The 16,888-nt window shown below is 56.7% G+C and overlaps 6 protein-coding genes across 6 annotated transcripts; 2 read left to right on the top strand and 4 right to left on the bottom strand.

The window, feature by feature from the left end:
- Nucleotides 1–452: 452 nt before the first annotated feature.
- CC84DRAFT_1231000 (HET-domain-containing protein) lies at nt 453–1,415 on the top strand (the record flags this gene model as incomplete). Its single annotated transcript, XM_018183713.1, has 2 exons — nt 453–623; nt 674–1,415. Coding segments are annotated over 2 exons (543 nt in total), but the record flags the coding sequence as incomplete, so codon positions are not given.
- Nucleotides 1,416–2,156: 741 nt separating this feature from the next.
- Nucleotides 2,157–4,825, bottom strand: CC84DRAFT_1168750 (uncharacterized protein). The gene has a single exon (XM_018179475.1). The coding sequence runs from the start codon at nt 4,651–4,653 to the stop codon at nt 2,341–2,343; it is 2,313 nt and encodes a 770-aa protein (XP_018031065.1). The 5' UTR covers nt 4,654–4,825; the 3' UTR covers nt 2,157–2,340.
- A 2,931-nt stretch (nt 4,826–7,756) lies between these two features.
- CC84DRAFT_1263610 (HET-domain-containing protein) lies at nt 7,757–10,091 on the bottom strand (the record flags this gene model as incomplete). The annotated part of the gene is made up of 4 exons (XM_018185253.1): nt 9,441–10,091; nt 9,279–9,385; nt 9,197–9,231; nt 7,757–9,147 (listed from the first exon to the last, which is right to left on the bottom strand). Exons 1-4 carry the CDS (start codon nt 9,702–9,704, stop codon nt 7,757–7,759), a joined length of 1,797 nt encoding a protein of 598 aa, XP_018031064.1. The 5' UTR covers nt 9,705–10,091.
- A 159-nt stretch (nt 10,092–10,250) lies between these two features.
- CC84DRAFT_1155656 (sarcosine oxidase-like protein) lies at nt 10,251–12,116 on the top strand. The gene is made up of 2 exons (XM_018176947.1): nt 10,251–11,423; nt 11,477–12,116. Exons 1-2 carry the CDS (start codon nt 10,625–10,627, stop codon nt 11,977–11,979), a joined length of 1,302 nt encoding a protein of 433 aa, XP_018031063.1. The 5' UTR covers nt 10,251–10,624; the 3' UTR covers nt 11,980–12,116.
- A 1,345-nt stretch (nt 12,117–13,461) lies between these two features.
- CC84DRAFT_1222177 (uncharacterized protein) lies at nt 13,462–14,205 on the bottom strand (the record flags this gene model as incomplete). The annotated part of the gene is made up of 1 exon (XM_018183338.1): nt 13,462–14,205. One exon carries the CDS (start codon nt 14,203–14,205, stop codon nt 13,462–13,464), a length of 744 nt encoding a protein of 247 aa, XP_018031062.1.
- A 606-nt stretch (nt 14,206–14,811) lies between these two features.
- CC84DRAFT_1263608 (uncharacterized protein) lies at nt 14,812–16,863 on the bottom strand (the record flags this gene model as incomplete). The annotated part of the gene is made up of 5 exons (XM_018185252.1): nt 14,812–15,175; nt 15,226–15,778; nt 15,850–16,414; nt 16,468–16,525; nt 16,573–16,863. 5 exons carry the CDS (start codon nt 16,861–16,863, stop codon nt 14,921–14,923), a joined length of 1,722 nt encoding a protein of 573 aa, XP_018031061.1. The 3' UTR covers nt 14,812–14,920.
- Nucleotides 16,864–16,888: the final 25 nt, after the last annotated feature.

The raw sequence follows: 16,888 nt of genomic DNA, 5'->3' as shown, positions 1-16,888 counted from the left end.
AAGGTCTGCACTGTGTGTCTTATCGTATAAATGCATGGAGCTCACCGGTCTGCACCATATCCCTTATCGTACAGATGGATGGAGCTCACCGGTAACTAATTACCGCAGAAAGGTGCATAGGAGATCTCGCTTCAAAGATGTTAGATCTATACTCATACACTCTCATTCATTGTCTTGAGTGTCACAGCAATCAAGTCTCACCGTCAAAGATTATGGACATGTGCTGATCGATTTTGTCAATAAGTGGAACTTGTCTACGGGAATAATTACCCGTGGACCCTATTCTGACCAATTTTTCCAGTTGTGACTAAGTCAATGGTGGGCTATGTTCGCTGAAGAGCGCCACCGGAGAGCCAGTATCTTTGTATGTATGGCAGGTGACCCCGGGAAAGCCTTACTAGGCTTCTATAGGGTGGCTTACCTAGTGAGAACCCCTATTCGACCCTCATATTGCAGAAACATCCACAGAAGACTCCACGAAGACCAATTTCGCACATGGCCGCGCGCTACATGATAGAAGCATTCGGCTTCTGCAGGTGAAACCGGATTCTCGTTCGAATATGTTAGTGGTTGAGTTTGCGGAGCAAAAGCTCAAGGGGGCAAGCTTCGAAGCACTTTCGTACGTATGGGGGGATACAGCGGAGAGGAAGACGATTAAATGCAACGGCGACAGTTCGATATCCGGACTGCCCTCGAAGCCGCTTTGCAAGAAAGGCGCTACCGCAATTCCCGCATGCTCTTGTGGGTGGATCAGATTTGTATAAATCAGTCCAATGACCAGGAGAAAACACACCAAGTTCGCATGATGCCGGAAATATATGCCAAAGCAGACAAAGCCATCGTTTGGCTAGAGAGTCAGCAACTCCAGGACATTATTGGGGTCGATCTTGCGAATAATCTGTATGGTAGGCGAAACGGCAAGCATTATGAGCCTGAAAAAGGTATCTACGACTTTCACAATTTCGAATGTAAATCCAAAGGGGTGCCAACCCCGCCGTTCGATCCCACTTGGACCGTACGCTTCAAGATTCTCGGAAACCCTTAGTACGGTCGAGTAAGGATCATCCAGGAAATTTCTCGTGGCTTAAAGATCGGTGATATGGAAAGGATCGTTAAATATAGATACAAATGTGATACTTTGGTCAGCTAGGCTCGTTGGACGTCACAGAAACATTTACGAAAATTTCGACGTCACGATGGCCAGTCCGCGAAATTCCGCACTCATGGCTCGTAATACTGCAGCAAGTTACTTTGAATACAAAAGAAAAAGCCCGCTCGCGCTTTACGATATGCTGTTTAGGCACTCTAGTATGGGAGCCACAGACCCCCGCGATCGAGTTTTTGCACTCGCTGGTGTTTCGCATGGACGAGCAATTATACCACACGTGGGAACGCGCTCCACATCACTGGAAATAGCCTTTCCAAAAGTAAGCAGAGGTCTTGTGATGATTCCAGCTACATAGTTGCTGAATTTCCACATTCCAACCTAATGAAACAGAATGTCAAAGGCAAAGGAGCTGTCTTTGATCATGTGAAACCTGTCGCTCGAGACCGGCCAACCCTACCCTCGTCCATAACCAACGTGATAAACAATCTTCCCAGCACTTCGAAGGAACTGGAGGAAGTCTTCAAGTACGATGGTCGGCTGGCTTTCCGAGATTGGGCTGCTAGCAGATCCGGCACTAGGTTCAAAGGCAAGCAGTAACCTCACCGCACCAGTCAGGCCCAAGACGTCTTCTCCATGTCTACTTCCTCCATCTACCATCCTCTCTAGCCTCTGCCGCCGAGGGGATACCCGTCGCTACAGCACGTAGGGAAGTTGGATGGAAGCAAACCCCTCACTTACTCACTCATAGCGCAACTTAGTTTGATCCCGCATCCGCAACCCAAGTGCTCCTAGCCGCCGCCCATCCCCTTTCCGCAACCCTTCCACCATCCCCGAAGATTATCCCACGATTAAGGATAGCACCAGAATTGTTAGGACTGGCTATCTCTCCAACAGCGGATCAAATACCTGCCCCCACAGAAAATCGGTGGCCTGTATTCGACATTGATAGGTACTTGATCATGTCCCACTATTTTGTGTCTAAAGCGGGTAGTCGTAGCTGAATGCAAGTTAGCATGTTACAAACGACCCGAACAATTTCAATGAATTCGCTACGCAGATGTGCAGGTTGATCATAGATACAAGATGTAGTGTACAAAACGTGTTTAATGTAATTATGTCTACCGAACTGGCGCTAAGTAGGGGTATCAACGACATGCCATGAAACCGGTAGTAATAGAATATGGAAAATGTTTTCGCCAAGGACGTCACCACAGCGCGTATGTACACCGCGCTCACCTGTACGGTCCTGGCGCAGACCCTGGAGGCAGGCCCGGCGACATGGTCTGCTGCGGTATGGCCTGCGAGACTTGGTGAGGATGCGTGCCGTCGGGACCGAGCAGGTTACCCATGTCTCCCCAGTGCCAATCCTGAATGTTGTTCACGGTAAAGTCCATGAACTGCATTTGGGTACTGCGGTCGTATCTGGTGTTGGAGTAGGGTGCACCGGCGGCATAGTCCGTGTGCGAGTAGAAGCGACTGGGCATTGTGTCCGCAAAGACGAACGCGCCGTTGGTGGTGTTCTGATGCGAATATGCAAATGGTGCGACCTGCGCCTGGGAAGGGAGCGTTTGACTGGCCGGTTCAGGTTCTGACAGGCTCGACCGCACTTCCGGCTGAGACATCTGAGGCGAAACCTGAGCCGCGATCATCGCTTCGACCATGGCATGTAATTCTGGAACCAGAGAGCCAAACTTTGCGATGGTGCCGGGCACGTTTGTGTTTTGCAAATGCTTGCGAATGAGATCTGCGAGCCGTGGGAGCAGGTCGCGCGATTCGGAAGCGTCGAGTGCTCCCATCTTGCTCTGGCAGACCAGATCCAGAACAAGGGTAGAGCTAGCCGTCAGCGAGTACCAAACGTCCCACCAGGTGATGGCATCAAATCGTCCAATCGCGTCCAGCTTCAAGAGTATGTGGGCCAGAGCGCGTCCAGACTCGGTGCAGGTGTTGGACATACCGACGAGTGCGGGGTTGGTAGAGTCGGTGTCATCATTACAAAGAGTGGTCGCTCGCGCGAGCAATGCCGCCCTGCACAGCACGATTGTGGTGTAGTGGAAGAGACTATGTAAGAGCAGAATAGGCCGGCGAAAAGCGGGCACAGTGTCGTCGACAGCTTCCATGCGCAGATGATGTGGCAGGTCGGCCTTCCAGCGTTCGAGATCACGGAGGACTCCTGCGGCAGGGGAAAGGGGACCCGCGTAGGATTCGTCCGAGTGTGGCTTGATGTGCTTGGGGGCGCGGCACGTCGAGCTCAGGTTGACAATCAGACGGTCGAACCATCGCGAGTACTCTGGCGGAGAGTACGCGGCAGCCCCTAAGATGCGCTCGTTTGGACAAGAGTTCTTGGACACGTGATGCTCAATGGCACTCGGGCGATCGTACGACGAGACCTGCATTTGCTCAAAGGCGTAGAGAGTCCACCACAGGCGCTTCCGCAATTCTCTCGCAAGCGGCGGCTGGGAGGTGCTTGCCTTGTCCTGGTGGAGGCCAATTGCAAACGCTATGCGAATCGCGGTGCCGGTGAGGTTCCAGCACGCGTCGCGATGATTTGTGTTGTGCAGATGGATGGCAGCCAGCATGATGGCCTGGACAGCAGTGACGCTCGAGGTGAAGATGACAACAGGCAAGAGGGCTTGGATGCGCTTCCACCAGTCCCGTTCCTGTTCCTCTGGCACCGCGACGTGGGCCACGCGGCGGGCGAGCAGGAGCACGCACAAGAAGCTACACTGCCAGGCCAGATCTGCCTTTCCCGGCCTGGCGAGCCATCCCTCGTAGGCCTCGCGGAAGGAGTGCTCGTAGAGCACAGGGAAGTCCGGGTTGATGTGCTCGAAGTAGGCCGCGACCAGCGCCGCGAGGGTTGCGGCCTCGTCGGCGGGGGTGCGCCGGAAGTCGCCCGCAGAGGTGTGGTCGAAGAACGAGGCGGCGGTGGGCGTGAGCAGCGGCTGCTGGGCGGCGTCGTGGGCGGCGTCTCGCTCGCCGCCGGCCTGATGCGCCGCGTTCTTGCCAAACAGCACGAAGGAGGGAAAGGGCGCCTGCCCGCACAGCGCGCGCAGCTTCAGATGGAAGGAGAAGCTGCTGGCGGGGCCGATGTACTGCACCTGCCCCTGCTGGTCGGGCAGCAGCGACAGCGGCTCGTCGGCTTCGGTGGCGGGCGTGGCGGCGTGGTCATGGCCCGCGTCGGCGCCGGGCGAGTCTGGGATGGCGATGCCGAGCGACGTGCCCAGCTGGCGCAGCTCGTCGAGGTTGGAGACGTCGGCGTCGGGCAGCAGGCCCTTGACCAGCGACTCGAGCAGGGCGAGGCGGTTGCCCAGGCTCTCGACGCTGCCGTACAGGCGCTTCTTGCGAGGCTGCGTCGTCTGGCACTCGATGCTGTGCTGGAGGCAGTAGCGGCACGCCTCGCTGCCGGGCTCCTTGCGGCACTTTTGCTTGCGCGACTTGCACTTGTCGCAGCTCGTCTCGGTGCGCTTCCGCTTGTCGAGGGGGACGCGCCGCGAGTTGGCGGGGTTGTGGCTCGTGGACGGTGTCGAGGTCGCGGCGGGCGTCGGCATCGTCAGCATGCTGGGGGAGGAGAGCGGTGCAGGGCGCGGACGACGGGCACGGCAGCGGCGACGGAGCGAGGCGGGCGCATCATGTACCGCGCATCGTTCATGTCTGAGGCAAAAGACGTGAGAAGCCTTCAGCTTAGCACGCGCAATCCGGCGGCTCCAGCTAGTGCGCAGGGCGAACGCTGCCCATGAATCTGAGGTCGCGCGCTGCGACGGTGGGGGCTGCGGGCTGGCCTGCGCACCGCCTGCACTGCTCCACCGTGCCCGGCAAGGACCCGGACGACCCCGGCTTTGCCTGCCAGCCTGCGCGCAGTGCCTCTCCAAGCTCCGCGCTGCTGGGACCCGCGGGAACCAGCGCCAGCCGCGCCCACGCTGGCCACGGCGAGTCAGCCGCGGCCGTAGCGCGCTGTGCGTGCTATTCAGCGAGCGGGCACCGCCAGCATCGCCCAGCAGGGCCGTTCTGTGCAGCGCCAACGCCCGCCCTGTGCCTCACCTCTCCGCCAGCCAGGAATGCCTTCCGCGCCTGGCCTGCCGCCGACCCAGCGCCCGCGGACCCCTGCCGGCGAGCGCGCTTGCTCTGGAATGCACCATGAGCGTGTCGGGAGGATTCGGCCGCCCACAGCACCCAGATCCAGCAACACCAACGTCGATTGTCCAGATGAGCTGCACCAAAGAGGCAGATTCAACGACGCCCGCCCCACCGTGCACGCTGCTGCTAGCCCTCTCTGGGACCCTGCCATGGCCGCGCCCCGTCCATAATGGCTGGACTGCCTCTTTTCCAGCTCTCCCAATCTCCACAGCCTGGCCTCAGCGTCCAGTCCGATGCCGTTAGGCTGCCGTCACGCAACGTGCTCGGAGAATACCCGCGCTCGTGGCCGCCTGTTGCAGCTAGCCTACCGTCACACACGTGGTAGCGTGGTGTCGAAAGATGGAGACGAGACCCATCGCCATCTCAGAGGATTCTTTCGCATCTTTCCGCCGCACCCCTACACAATCTTAGGACGCAAAAAACATCTCAATCAAGGCGCCAGCAGCTTGTCGAGGTATGAAGCCGCTCTTCGCCATCTTCAAGCGTTCCAGCCTCGCCTCCAGTTTGCATGCCGTGCACAGTCGAGTCGGATCGCTGGTCACCTTCACCCCTGCTACCCAGGATCCCCATGGCAGATGGTCAAAACCTGCGCACAACAGGCCCAAACGCGTACTCTTATCCTCCCTACAAAGTTCTTGGGAGCTCCGTGGAGCACACAGAGGTACTAGATCCGCGGAACGTACCGTGTTATGTCAGTCAGACTGAGGTCAGTCTCGCTATCAAACTCTACCCTCGCCGGCCAACCTTGTGGCCCACCACCAGCACCAATCTCGGAGCCAGCCCGACATGTCACTCGGTGTCGAGCCGAAACGTTATTTCACGACAGCGGTAGATAACTCGATGCAGATATGTGGAGCTCAACGTCTTACACCGAGGACCTGGGCCGGCATTTGCTCGTGAGAGCGAACATTGTCCTGCACGTGGCCGCCTCGACCCTTGGAATCGCACATCTACTGTGGTAAACCCGCCAAGTCTCATTATCGCCCCTCTCATTTCAGTTCATTCTCGTCCATTGACGCAATTGAGGGACGACATCTCATATTTGCAATTACTCTTGCTAATTCAACGAACCCACCCTATCCAACTCTCCTATAGCACGCCGCCAACCTTATAGGCTACCGCCTCGCAGACCTACGCACCAGTTTGCTCACCATCCCCCTGCGACAGTAGGACCTCACTACAGTAATAGCGCGGATAGCGACAATCTTCACATCCAGCCTTCCTGACCCTCACTAGCTCAGGCTCCACATCCTCACACCAATTGTGCACGCTCCTACGAGGTTTGGGTGCGCAGCGTGGTATGCTTGCCATCGGCTCTCTTTGTAATCTCTTACAGAAGAACTCCAGCCAAACTTAGCGTGCGACTATGTGGCTAGGAGGGTGCACATCCCCGGCGAGCTCGGGTGTCGGCGACACGTAAACTCCTCCACTTCCCTTGACTTGGTCCGACCGTTTTTCCCGTAGTCGGTCGGAAGTAAGACTAGGCAACTCTTGGTCCGACAAATTTCCCCCAGCTCCTTGCAAGCAAGGCTTGGCACTGATGACGAGGAGCGGGACACTATTGCATAAATTGCAGAGCGTAGTTAGCGGCATTGGCCTCTAGTGCAAACGCAATGCAACATACGACTACCAGGAGGACGCGTGCGGTGGTCGACCAAGGCAGAGGACGCGGAGGGCTTGCCAACACTCGCAGACCACGCTGTCTGTCATTCCACACAACACCCTCAAAAAGAAGATCAGCGTCCCTCCCACCCGCCATTTTCCCCCGATGCTTTACTGCATAGCAATGCGACTAATCTACTGATCCACCAACGCACAAGCTCGGTGTACGCTTGACTAAAAGTGTCATCCGTTCAAGATGGAGTGTGAGTACCTCTACAGGTGCGATGAGAACATACTAGCGTAGTCAAGTTTCACGACACACCCCCTCGCCTGAAACAGAATGAGAAGCGGGCGGCGGGTGGCCGGGCGTGTATGGCCAGAGATGCAATACGTAGCGTGCAGGAGGCAGGCGTGGTCTGCTCCGAGCGGTGTGGCGAGGGCTGTAGCTACAAGGCTTGCGTGCGTGTCGAGCTGAGCGCCAAGGCGGTGCAGGAGTGCTGGGACTGTAGAGCTGGCAGCATGGCAGAGGTGAATGGGGGCGGAGGAAAAGGGCTGCAGAGGGCTCAAGGGGTTCAACCGTCGACGCCGGAGACGTCGTTCGTTCTGGTAGACACGGTGAACAGATTCAGAAGAAGTCTGTCGTTGGGCTTCTACTTCAGTGGTCTAGGCGAGGAGCGCAGAGGTTTGATCTGGACATGACTGGACGTTGTGTGCGAAGCTGTGGAGTAGTATCGCAGCAGAAGTATTGTCCGGCCACACTGGCGGAGGTGCATAACAACAGCAAGTATCCTCAAGCAGTGACGTCATCTCCCTGTGCCGATGTGCGGTAATACTGCAATTGAGCGTAACGCGTAGGCTTTACTACCGGCGTCCGCGACCAAGCGTCCACGCTGGACGTGGCACCATCCAGCTATTCTAGTCTGCAGTTGCGATGAGTTTTTCTTCTACCAAGGAAAGATTCCATACGTGGTACATTCGCAGGACGATGTGCAGGTCGCGACGAGGAATCGGGAGCCTGTACGTCTGGATGCGTGCTTTCCGGTCCCCTTTGATCGCCCAGAAGTCCCGATCGACACGGTCGACGACTTCGTTATTACGTATCTCGTTCCAAAAGTCCGCTTCTTCACTGCCATTCGCACCTCCGTGGAGCTCGATTGGATGGTCCCTACCCTTGTCTATCCAAGCGAAGAAGGAATCAATATTGTACTTGGCCGGAAAGCCGGGACCCTTGCGGATGTAAAGCGTGGGATTGAACAGATGATCAAAGCCGAAGTGGATGTCTCGGATTGCAGAGAGTTTCTCGCCAGTACCTGGATCTCGTGGATACTCCAAAGCCCCAATGATGCCTCTGTTATAAAACGCTCCGTGCACTGCCCACATTATCTGATCTTCTGCGTCCCACTTTGTGTGGGAGGTCTCTGGAGGGTTGTTGAGAGAGGATACCAGTGGCGTATATTTTGAGAGTGTCACGGGATATGGTAGAAACTTTGCAGCGGGAATCTCAACGCAGAACCCATATATCCATTCATCCAACCAGTGTTGATGTTTTGACAACAAAGGTAGTTGGCGTATTGAAATGGTTCGATTCACCATCCATGTCCTTCGCGGGTTTCGCCTGTAAGGTGTTAGGAGTTCCTGCTTGGCTAGCGATTGTAAAGTAGAGGACGACTCCTGGTCGTTTAGGTATGCCAAGTCTTCACCAGATAGTCGAACTCTTGCAAAGTTGTTCTCCCCGTCCAACGCGCGAAGATAAATTCCAACACCTTTGTTTCCAAAGCTCCTTTTCCTGTTCCCTCTTATGCATCCGAGAAGCATGAGATAGAGGTTGTTGCTCCAGGGTATCAGCGGGGCGGTGATGCCAATGCTACGTTCAGTAGCGTCCAACCCAGATAATTCCAAAGATGGCTTATCCGGAGATGTGTCGAGCAGAGCACCATGCCGAAATGCCTCCAAGTTGGGTGCCAGTAGCCCACCATAACGCCTGGATACGCCAGTCCAGGCAAACAATGTGTCGTCCTCGGAGGTTTTCAAGATCTCCCGTTGGAGCCTCTGGAAGGCAGCTTCTCTTTCACCGTATAGCATGGGCAGATGCACTTGGAAGATACCGAAGAGGCTATAAGCCCTGTCCTCAATACGTTTTGTTCTTCTCATGGCAGCCCAAGACATTCGCTCTGCTATACAGCAAACGTGGATGTTTGTGCGTTTCTGAAGTACATCGTGGCGTATTTTGGTGGCCTTATGAATCGACTTGAGAAGATCGTCTTGGTCGCCCAGATAGTTCCAGCTCTGGTCGAAAAAAAGAACAACTGAGTGAGTTCATTAACGAAAGTGTTCACCACAGAGCTGGCAGCATACTTCTTGGTGCGAGGAGCTCTTGCAGTGTCCAACCCCTAGGTCTTTTAGCAATCCTGTACACTTCAAGCGCTCTTTCACCTACCGGGTAAACCACTCAGATTGTGAAACCTCAACAGACGGAACATCCTGGAGATACGCATAGCACACCTTAGCTCGCTCATACCATCGGTACATGCTGTTGATGGCCTCCTGGAATAGTATAAGCGTCAGTATACGGTGACGAGACCTCCATACGGATCCTCACCTGCAACTCAGCGCTGCTGCTCTTGTCAATGCAGCATGTGTCCACCCACGCATACTTGAATCCGTGATTTCGTGCTTGTGCGCAGCACTTCCTTATTTTCTCATACCCTAATTTCCGGCACACAACGTCGGGGTTTTGTATATCGCTGAAGCTCACTTCTTCGTCGTCATTCCCCCAGCGATGGGAGAGAATGGCATATTCCACATCATCATCATCGTCAGGTTGTTGCGAGAGAGTGATGGTTTCGGTATCAAGGAGCCACATTGTTCCTGCTCAAGGTGTGCAATGGTGGACTAGGCTGCAACGCGCGTAGCTGTACAATCTTGCGCCAAAGTCACACGGTGAAAACCGTCAGTTCGTCGTTGAGGGAGAGAGGCGCTGGATCGTGCACTGCGACAACTGTGGCAGCAGTTTCATGGGGGCATTATTCTTGACAGATGTGTGAGAGTGACCGTAAAGCGTGTAGCAATGGCGGGTCTGACTGCCATCACGGACTTTGGCAGACAACCACCAACCCCAGGCCCTGCTGCGCCTGCCTTGAGTTTGGACCGCGGGTTCTTGCACCAGACGATATCGCCCGATGAAGCCTTGCGACCTCGAATCTGGCCAAACAAGTGAGACGCAAATGTTTACTTCCTAATCGAATAGTTCTGTTTCGCTTGTGATATCGGCTCGTTGTCCGATCTCACGTCGAAATACATAAAGGGCGCCTCCCGCAGTTTCCCTACGGCCACGCCCGTTCCGCGCACCGCACTCGGCGCACCTAGTCCACATGGCAGGAGCCCTTGGCAACGGCGACGCCACTGGGCCGCAAAAAGCCGGTCTGAATGGCTGCTTCCAGTAATCCAGCACTGGCTCAAAGGCGCCGATAGCGATGTCGGTGGAAGACTTCACCCAAACGGGAAAACAGCTCCCCCGCGTCGTGAGAATCGCGCTACGGGTCCGCTTCCGACACCCCTCCGAGAAGGACGCAGCACCGCGCCCTGCAACCAAACGCACCACACTTTTCCAGGGACAGCATTAGCGACCCCGCAGACCACGCCATGGAGGCGTCGCGATGGACGACATGGCCGATGGGAGCCGCTCGCTGGCTGCGTGAGCCCTTATAAGTGGCATTGCACGCGCCAGCGTTCCCCCCAAGAATCGTCGTCCCTGTATTCCGTACCCCCCATCGCAGTACTGCAATGGCGTCGAACTCATACCTCATCGTCGGCGCGGGCGTCTTCGGCGTGTCCACCGCCTACACACTCGTCCGCAAATACCCCAACGCGTCGATCACGCTCGTCGACCGCGACGCGTACGATGCCAGCTCCCGCGTCGCCGCATCATGGGACTGGAACAAGGTCATCCGCGCTGACTACGACGACATCATATACTGCCGGCTCGCGCTGGAGGCGCAGGACATCTTCGAGCAGGACCCGCTGTACCAGCCCTTCTTCCACAAGACGGGCATCTACTGGATGTGCCGGACCGACTATGCGACCCAGGTCGTGGACAACTACAAGAAGCTGGGGCGGAAAGCGGAGCTCGAGGCGATGAGCGTGAAGGACGCGAGGAAGCTGTATGGAGGATTGTTCGAGGACGCGGACTACAGCGATGTCAAAGACGTTCTCGTCAACCGAACCAGTGGCTGGGCGAACGCCGGCGATGCACTGCGGGCGGTGACAAAGAAGTGCATCGAGTTGGGCGTCAAGTACGTCGTCGCTGAGACCGAGTCTCTCACCTTCAACGGCGGACGATGCACGGGTGTCAGGACGAAGAAGGGCGACACACTCGGCGCGGACAAGGTTATCCTCTGCACCGGCGCATTCACAGCGAAGCTCCTCGAGCAGGCCGCAAGGGCGAGCAACAAGCCCGACATCTCCGCCGGCGGACGGATAATAGCAGGCGGCATCACGACGGGCATGACACAGCTCGACGAGGAGTCGTACAAGCGCTTCGCACAGATGCCCGTCGCGGTGCAAAGCTACACCGCCACAGTTGGTATGTCTCCCCATCCTACCTCTCTCACCCAACACTGTAGCTAACGCTTTCAGGCCCCTTCGTCGGCAGTCTCCCACCCACACGCGACCGCGAACTCAAATGGTGGGGTTCCAAAATCTTCAAAAACACGCAATCCATCCTGGGCAAGCAGATCTCCGCCCCACCCCCAGAACCCGACTACGCACAGTGGAAAGTCGCCGCCCCGCTCAAACAGGACATCGACGAAGCCAACCGCATCTTCTACGGCAAGAACGGCGCGAACTGGAAAATGGAGAAGCACCGCATCTGCTGGGACGCGTTTACCTCGTCCTCCGACTTCATCATCTCGCCGCACGCCGGCGCGCAAGGCCTGTACGTCGCGACCTGTGGCAGCTTCCATGGGTACAAGTTTTTCCCCGTGCTGGGCAAGTATGTGGTGCAGATGCTGGAGGGCGAGCTGGAGGGCGAGTTGCGCGAGAAGTGGGCGTGGGATCGCGAGAGGCCGGATGAGAAGCTGAACCCGGAGTTTCCGCGGTGGGAGATGAAGGAGATACTGGGGGCGCAGGCGAAGTTGTAGAGGGCGCGTAGTCGAGCGTTTGGAGGTGGCTTGGTGGCATTGCATGCAGCATTAATGATTGTGCAAGGCGTTTTGGCGCGGGCAGGTTTGTTGGAGCTTGTGTAGAAGGAAGTCACGACATTGATACATCTCACGCCACGACCGCATTGCCAGTGTTATGATTATCCTGGGCGCCTGGACAGATTTTGTTCAACATACGTCGTTTGCTGGACTACAGTATGGCGGCGACGAACAGGTCGAGACGCATGACCGTGGCATCCTAACCCATGAAACACGAAGCTTGAAACGCGTCTTGTTAATATTCTACGCCAACTATTTCGTTCTCGTGTTGAAGCCATAGCTCCACGTACGAAGTGAGGCCGCTGCTGAAGCGGATCTAAGGATACTGGGTAGGGGAGGCGGTAAGGAGGGGCCAGAAAGAACGATCGCTGCGGTTGGAGCGACCAAGATCGTTACTGCGAGGCTGTGGGACCGCGGAGGTTTTGGGAGGAGCAGGAGGGAGAGAGGGAACGGGGACTATCCGCACCTTGGCTCAACGGGAATCCGCATAGTCTGTCGGTCAGTGAAGGCAAGCTCAACGCATACGGTAGGGAGGATTTATGCTATCCAAGGCATCCAGTGAGACCAGTGTGATGATGACGATTGGCCATCGATCCTATGCGTGAAAGTAGTGGTCAAAGCTGTTATTTCCAGAGTTAGCGGCAGACTGGGTTTACTCCGGTTCGGGAAATGCACCCAAAACCTGGGTCTCTAGCTGCTAGCACGAAGGCTTAGTGAACACGGGAGGCGAATCCCGAGACCAACGCGGTGAACAAGTAAGCCTTTTGGCACGCGGAATTTTCAACTGTGCTGCCCGCAAGGATGACAAGGTCAGAGGCTGAGCAACCGGACGTCGAGGTCGAGGCCGAGGCCGAAAAGCGGAAGGAGGCAAGCAGCGGTATCGGCACCCCTGTTACGCTAGCGTACTCTAGACGCCGACCAACCCCAGCCCCGTAGCCGACATTACTCGCACCGTCGGCATCACGCAACGCAATGTGTAACGGTTTCTCACCCCAATCTTGAGGCCAGATTTTCTTATCAGGAAATATTTGCATGCCCGCCCCCGGGCAAGCGCTGCGTTCAAAACTGCGCAGCGGAGCGGGACCCAAGGATAGGGCGAGGCTGGTGGTTTAGCTTTTGAGGCTCTGCTGAGCCGCATGCGGGCGCGAAGACCGATGGGGAGAGCCGCGATGGAGTAGGGTAGGAGGTGGTGTGAGGTTTGTGGTCAATGGATGGGCCGTGGAGGTGCGCATGGGATTTTGAATAATTTCCATAGGGAGGAGCGCTGCCATCGAAACGACAACGACCCAGGCTTCACACGACAGATGCATACGTATTCCTTAGGCGAACTCGCACACCGTGTATTACTGGATCCTACGGAATCCATCTCTTTACGCAACCACGCTGCGCCATCACCTCCCTGCTAGATCTTCACCCCCAACCTCATTTCATGCCCTCGCCCTCTCCCATGTACCACAGCCCCTCCCCCACCTCCTGCAGCAACGCCCACCTCTCTGCCTCGCACAAATCCACATCACTCCACGCCTTGAGCAGCACCGCGCCCAGCACAAGCAGAACGGCACCCGCCAGACACGAAACCCAGATACACCAGCTCTTCCACCGCGCCGCGCCCTCCCGCGCCTTCCACAACTCCTCATCCACCCCCATCCACTTCGGCCCCCTGCCCCTTGCATCAGCAGCCCCAGCGCGGCGCCGAGACATCTGAGGCCGCCTCATCTTGACGCCTTTGCAAGGCCCAGAGGCGGGTGTCTGGCAGGCGGACGCGCGGTACTCCTTGTACGCCGCCGCCAGCCTCTCCCCGTACTCCTCGTCCACCTTCTGCATCTCCCACTCTGGGATCGCATGCCAGTTGAATCCATGCTTGCTGGCTAACTCCAGCGTTGCGTTGCGGTGGTCGAGCCGCGCATCCGAGACGTGCTCCTCGTATACCCGCTCCGGATCGCTTGGGTCGCGGTCGTCGTCGGAGTAGGGGAGGGAGTCGAGGTCTGGGTCTGAGGGAATGGGGGACCGTTCCCGGACGGAGTTGTCAGTGGAGGTGTGCGGGCGGTAGTCAGTGTTGGGCTCATCGGAGAAGTCGTCGTTGTCGCTGTGCCACAGCGAGGAGAGGCGGGCGGCGTCGTGGTCGCGCGGCATGTTGCTTGCAGGCTTCTCCGTCTCTGGTTCCATCTTTCAAATATCCTACTCCATCTCCTGGCTCGAGCGGAACGGCTGGAGTGCAGATAATGTGCGAGCAAGCCTCTGGTGTGCAACGAACCACTTCTCTTTATACATACTCCAGGCTGAACATGGCTCTCTTTGTCTACACGGCGTTTGTCTCACGTCTCTCTCTGCGCGCCGCAAGCAGGATAGCTGCGTTTCTTTGTGCGACAGGCAAGGTGGGACGAGACCGTCACGCAACGCTTACGGCAAAGGATATCGCGACGTCGTGTGGGAGACGAGCAGCCGACGCATTGTGTTAGATGGCCAAAAGTGATTGCGGCATGCGACTAGATGGATGATTGCGAACCCAACCCCCTCTCTCCCTTATAGCATACGTCATTTATTTTCACCCTGGGTTCTCCTACCTACCCATGACCCCACTCCTCTCGTCGAGGTTGCTCCTGCCAGCGCGTGGAGAAGGGTCGCCAACAGTCCAAGTCTGGTAAAGCCTAAATCAGTGCAACACCATCGTCCCTTGTCCGAGGGTCGGGTGAACGCATTCGAGCGTAGAGGCAAGAGTTACATCGAAAACACGGCTGGGACATCAATTCTATGGCGACACCATGTGGCATCGGCACCTTCGATTCAGAGCGATATATTACAAACTGTACGACTTCAACCCAGTGGGTATACCCATCCAGACTCCCCGCCAACACCTGATCCTATACATGCAAGCAGCACGCTAGAAGATGCTCTTGAGGGCGCGCTTCCAGGCGGGCATCGCAGCGAGCTTGGCGCGCTCCGAGTTGATGTAGTCCCAGTCGAGCTCTCTCCTGCCCGTGTTGACGTCAATCTGGTCGATTGTGAGCCAGCCCTGGCGCTTCCAGAGGTAGCCGCAGATCCAGAAGAAGCCAACGACGAAGAAGGCGAGGTATCCGTAGAAGAACTCATACGCAGTAGCGACCCTCTTTCCGGGAGGCGAGACGGAGACGTAGAACTATGAGAATTAGCTGGTGCTCTCTATCTTATGCATGAATATAGACGTACCTGAGCAACCAAGACGATAGCGATGAGGAAGAGACCGAGCCATGAACCAGCGGTGCCGCCGATGGCCTTGAATGGAATCTCATCGAGGGTGTGGCCGTGGTGAACCCAGGCCTTGCGGAATCGGATGTGCGCGAAGCAGATGGAGCCCCAAGTGAAGAGGGCAGCAAGACCGGAAAGCTGGAGGAACCAGTTGAAGACGGTCTCACCGGACGCAACCAAGTTCATGTAGCCGAGGGCACCCATGATGAGGATGGCGGCGACGGAGAAAAGGGGTCGGCCGGAGCGGTCAATGTACGTGAAGATCTTGGGAGCGTAGCCCTGCTCTCCGAGGGCGGTGAGGGTACGTGAGCCTCCATAGACACCGGAGACACCAATGGAGATGACGGAGATCAAGATGACTACGTTCATGAAGTGGTCAAAGCCCTTCAATCCGGCGTTTTTGCTGGCGATCACGAAGGGCGACGACTTGGTATCACCGGAGCCGGAGCCGAGCAGCCTATCGTCGTCGGATCGGACGAGCAGACCAACAAAGAAGAGACCGAGGACGTAGAACCTATTCACAGACGTCAGTGGCTGCCACACGTGGCCAATTACCCGTTCGGAAACGGGTGGCGCAAAGCTTACAGTGTGATTCGCCAGAAAACTTGGCGGACGGCACCCGGGAGCGACTTGAGCGGGTTCTTTGTCTCAGCGGCTGCGAGACCGACGAGCTCAGTACCGGAGAAAGAGAAGGCAGCAGTGACGAAGACACCGCAGAAGCCCTTGAAGCCGCCGCGGAAGGCACCAGGGTCGTACCAGGTGCGCGCACCCCAGTATTCGCTGTACATGCCGCTCTTGGGACCGCCGCCGAGCACCATGATGAAGGCAATGATCATGAAGATGACAGTGGCGGAGAGCTTTATCAGTGACGACCAGAACTCTTCTTCGGCATATCCCAAAGTACCCCAGATGTTGACGAGGACAATGAAGAGCCAGAATACCGTAATCCACACAGCAAGCGGGACGTCGGGATTCCAGTAACCGATGGTCAGACCGGCGACAGTGATTTCAAGCGGTAAAACAATAGCCCATTGGAAGACGTAGTTCCAGCCCATGGCGAAACCCCACGAGGGGTCAATGAAGCGAGTCGAGTAGGTGTAGAAACCACCAGATACAGGGTACATGACAGCGAGTTCACCGAGAGCGTAGACTGGAGCACAATGAGCCACTGACGGGAGCCAAGCATGCAACAGCACCACTTACCGACGTTGAAGATCATAACACCCATGAGGATGAAATCAATGGTCACTGATGCGGGGCCCTGCGCGGGTCAGTACAACAAAGAGCATGTCAATGGGAAGTACGTACACCACCGCTGAGGGCACCACCGGAGCCGACGAAGAAACCAGCACCGATACTACCACCAATGGCAATCATGTGCAGATGGCGAGGCTTCATGGACTTGTCGAGGTCGACCTGGTCGGCGGGGCGGCGCTGGAAGGACCTGAGGGTCAGACCGTTGCGCGTCAAGAAGCTCTCCTGGTCGCGCCAGTGCTCGCCATTGTTGAGCTCGTAGGCGGGAGCAGAGGGGTCGACGGGGCTGCTGCTGGTGACATGCTTCTCGTCGGCCTCGAAGCCTTTGTCGACGGTGGTCGCCATGGTGAGGAGATGCTCTTAGCAAGTT

Source organism: Paraphaeosphaeria sporulosa (assembly GCF_001642045.1).
Source record: "Paraphaeosphaeria sporulosa strain AP3s5-JAC2a unplaced genomic scaffold CC84scaffold_12, whole genome shotgun sequence".
Classification (NCBI taxonomy): Eukaryota; Fungi; Ascomycota; class Dothideomycetes; order Pleosporales; family Didymosphaeriaceae; genus Paraphaeosphaeria; species Paraphaeosphaeria sporulosa.
Note: the sequence above shows the minus strand (reverse complement) of the source record. Positions and strands in the feature narration are given on the sequence as shown.

Bases quoted from the DNA above. Each gene is read 5' to 3' on its own strand.
- CC84DRAFT_1168750 (XM_018179475.1), bottom strand. From the start codon at position 4,653: ATGCCGACGCCCGCCGCGACCTCGACACCGTCCACGAGCCACAACCCC.
- CC84DRAFT_1155656 (XM_018176947.1), top strand. From the start codon at position 10,625: ATGGCGTCGAACTCATACCTCATCGTCGGCGCGGGCGTCTTCGGCGTG. The intron at 11,424-11,476 runs GTATGTCTCCCC...TAACGCTTTCAG, and splicing joins AAGCTACACCGCCACAGTTG to GCCCCTTCGTCGGCAGTCTC.